At 49.1% G+C, this 3,645-nt stretch overlaps 1 protein-coding gene across 5 annotated transcripts in view; it reads left to right on the forward strand.

Annotated features, from left to right (window-relative positions):
• Window positions 1-3,386, forward strand: part of cdv3 (carnitine deficiency-associated gene expressed in ventricle 3) — a 40,288-nt gene extending 36,902 nt beyond the window's left edge. For all 5 annotated transcript variants that reach the window (XR_015078540.1, XR_015078539.1, XM_085989201.1 and 2 more), the window contains one exon: window positions 3,177-3,386. Coding sequence is in view for 1 of the 5 variants with exons in the window: in XM_085989202.1 (XP_085845328.1) it covers window positions 3,177-3,186 (10 nt within the window). In the remaining 4 variants the exon portion in view is untranslated. The remainder of the gene's footprint in view (window positions 1-3,176) is intronic.
• The last annotated feature ends 259 nt before the right edge of the window (window positions 3,387-3,645 follow it).

Genomic DNA, 3,645 nt, shown 5'->3' on the forward strand with positions numbered 1-3,645 from the left:
CACTCCCCCCCCCTCTCCCTCACACTTCCCCCCCCCTCCCTCCACTCACACTCCCCTCTCCCTCCTCTCCCTCACACTCCCCCCCTCTCGCTCACACTCTCCCTCACACACTCTCTCCTCTCCCTCCTTTCCTTTCTCTCCCTGCCTCCCCTCTCCCTCACTAGCGCCTCAGGCCCGGCCGGACTCACCTCAGTAGCAGAACGGAGTCACTCCGACAACGGGAGGCCGGGTGCCCAGCGCTCCGAAGCGAGCCCAGGGTTCCTGCTGGTGAACACGGCGGGCCTTTGGACCCGGTTGGCCGGGCTGCAGACTCCCGTGTCTGATTGCGATCGGGAACAGCTGATTCAAAAGCGCCGGTTTTGCCCGGTCCCGCACTCACGGCAGGAGAGGGGGAAGTAGAGAGAGAGGGGGAGAGAGAGAGAGGAGAGGGAAGGAGAGGGAGAGAGGGAAGAGGAGAAGGAGAGAGAGAGGGGGAAGAGGAGAGAGAGAGAGAGAAATTTTTTCAGCTTCAGGCCTGCCTGCAGCGGGCGGAGAGCAGCCCCGAGTCCCCCCTGCGGGAGGGTGAGGAGGAGAGGGGGAGGGGGGGGACGGCGGCGGTTAGAGCGGAGCACTGAACTCGAGGCTCAGGCTTCCCGGGCTGCTAGGCCACGCCCGGCGCCGGCACAGCCGCTCGAAACGGCCGTTCGAAGTAGGCGAGCCTCCGGGCGAAGGGCAGGGGATCACTTCATTTCCTACTCAAATAAATTGTTATTTAATTCCCTAACACATAATTCAAATATTTACCTTAGTTCCCTAACACACAGAAAGTGCGGGAAAAAAATCGTGAAGAATCAAGATGGCGGACACTCACTTCGGTTCAGAATGATAAGGCCCGCCCACACACCATCAGGTCACTGAACTGTAGGATTGGTCAATCGTCCTGTCACTCAACACTCAACTGTAGGATGGCCCGCCCGCACGCGTAATGAACCCGCCCCCGAGACGCAGCGATTGGTCAACCGTCGGTCAACTGTCAGGTCACTCGACCGCACGATTGGTCAACCTTCACGTCACTCAATGCTAATGAGCAAATGAGCGGAACTTTTACCATTTAATGAGCGGAATTTTGAACGTTTTTGGGATACCGTGGGCATGATTTTTGTCCGGCCGAAACGTAAATACGCCTATGACCGGTCCGTAATCGTAAGCTTTCTTTTGACGTGATGCGCGTGTAGGTACGTTCTATAACTTTCAAACGTATAGAGAACGGACAGACAGACAGAAGAGGTCTTATATAGATATAGATAGATGCCAGGTTCCGTGGCACATAAGCTGTAATACCCTCCAGCTAGCCTGCAAACGTCTGCTTAGAGAAGGGGGTGGGGTTTGGCGTCACACTAATGCTAACCTTGGGGAATATAAACTTGCTGTCAAGACCTGAACTGACTCTGCAGCAAAGCAGACTGAGGCTCCGAGCCGTCACCAGGGAGCCTCGGTCCTATTCACTCTGGCCAGGTCAGTCCCTCAGTCTGAATCCAAACTGCATTTACACTAACTTCAGAGCTTCGCACCAGTGCTGCAGCTACTGTGTCAAGGCACCTTGATATACCATTGATAAAAAGGGGAAACCAATTGTTTGACCCTGCAAGCCATCGGTGTATAAAACCCGATCTTCACTAATCCTATAACATGTGTAGCTTTCGATGCCTGTATATAACGTTTTGGGTTGTGGGGGTGGGGAAAGGAACACAATGTCCTGAGAAAAGGTGAAAAACACTTAAGGCAAGTTGCAGATGAGGTACTTCATGATGTCTTGTTGCAAAGCTTTTGAGGACTGGTCCAAAGCATTAAATAAGTTGCCCTAATTTTCCTGCTTATAACACTGAACTCACTTGGAATATAATGGCTTGGCAGGCAGTATTCGGAGACGGAACGCCAAAAGCCACTTTGGAAATTTTGGGGGGGCAGATGATACTCAAAAGTACTAACTAAAAACGGGCTGGGGTAGTATCCTGACCACACAGCTGTTTTAACATCTTTACATTATGATAGCACAAAAGCCTGCCTGTCAGGATCAACAAAACAGTGGAATAGAAACCCTGATTTCTTGCACTGGAATTTGATATCTGAGCTGTTTGACTCCTACAACAGCTGCACATTAAGGAGCCAGTGAAAAATCGCATGGCCTAAGTGATGACTGAAAGTAGACAAAGTAATTTTTGCACAAATCTTATTTATATTTAAACTAGCTGGGGGGGGCCGGCGTTGCCAGGGCAGCTTAGAGGGCCGCGCGGTTGACGGCCGGCCGCTGCCGCTCCCCCGCTCTGTGTCTCGGGCCGAGCGGTTGTCAGGCCCGGCCCGAGTAACCCCAACTCACCTCCCGCTCCGGCGGGCCGCCGCAGCTGGTAAAAGCAGGGGAAAAAATGGCGGCAACGTTTCGGGAGGCTGCAGGATTAGGTCCCGCCCGTGACGCACCGATTGGTCAACCATCAGGTCACTGAACTGTAGGATTGGTCAACCATCACGTCACTCAACGCTAATGAGCGGTAGGATTGGTCAACTGCTAATGAGCGGATTTTTGAACGTTTTTTGTATACTGTCCGAACAATTTTTGTCTGACCAAAAAGTAAATATGCCTATGACACTCCCCTGATCATCAGCTTTCTTTTGATATAACATATGTGTAGGTACGCTCTATAACTTTTGAGTGTATAGCGGACAGAAAGATGGACAGACAGACACCACTATCCTTTTAGATATTTAAATATATACTGATAAAATTACAATTGTCTGTCATTATTTGTATCTTTAAACCCACCCATTTTTTGGGGATATTAAGGGATATGGGGATCGGGCGGGAAGGTGGAGTTGAGGTTGAAGATCAATCATGATCTTATTGAATGGCGGAGCAGGCTCGAAGGGCCTTCTGTTCTTCTGTTCATTATAACTGTTTCTAATTGAGATTTTCTCCTCTGATCCCTTCATTGCAAAATTTGATTATACTTTTAGATTATGGGCACCCAGCTATCGGACCTCTGTTGGTTTTAATGTTTTGGTTTCCCTTGTCTGTGCTCTTTTCTTATCATTGTAATCTCCTTGTTCCACCTTTTCAGTGCGTGATTTAATTTGCTTTTATAATGACTTAGGAAGTCAGTGTATGTTCCATTTCTGTGACGACTGTTTCTATTTATTTGCAGGTACTGTTAGGTACTATGGACAGGTGCATCCGGATCCAGTGCACTACAACATTCCTCAGTGTCTCAGTGCTGGGAACCTGATGAGGGTTGAATGATACTGCTACCATCTTTGTAAGAGTAGTGAGAGCACTTAATGCATTCACGTATTGAATTGTAACTATTTCACATGCAGTATAAATGATTAATAAAGTTCTATAATAATTACACTTCCATAGTCTTGTTCTCTGTGTGATTTATTTTCTGGAAACTTGAATCTCTTCTGTGGGAAAGTAAAGTGGGACGGGAGTTAGTGGCGAGTTAGTTCAGCAGTGGTAGAAGGATAGCTCAGGCCCGGGGACAGATAGTTCATGAATGAGGAGAAATAATTCTGGAGAAGGATGGGATGCCTCAGTCATGGGAGTGGCATAGCTCAGTAAAGAGGAGGGGTATAGTGCAGTAACGTGGAGGCATGTAGTTAGGTAGTGAGGAG

The sequence above is a fragment of the Somniosus microcephalus genome, chromosome 5 (assembly GCF_052327205.1).
Source record: "Somniosus microcephalus isolate GS21.2 chromosome 5, FLI_Smic_1.0, whole genome shotgun sequence".
Taxonomy (NCBI): Eukaryota; Metazoa; Chordata; class Chondrichthyes; order Squaliformes; family Somniosidae; genus Somniosus; species Somniosus microcephalus.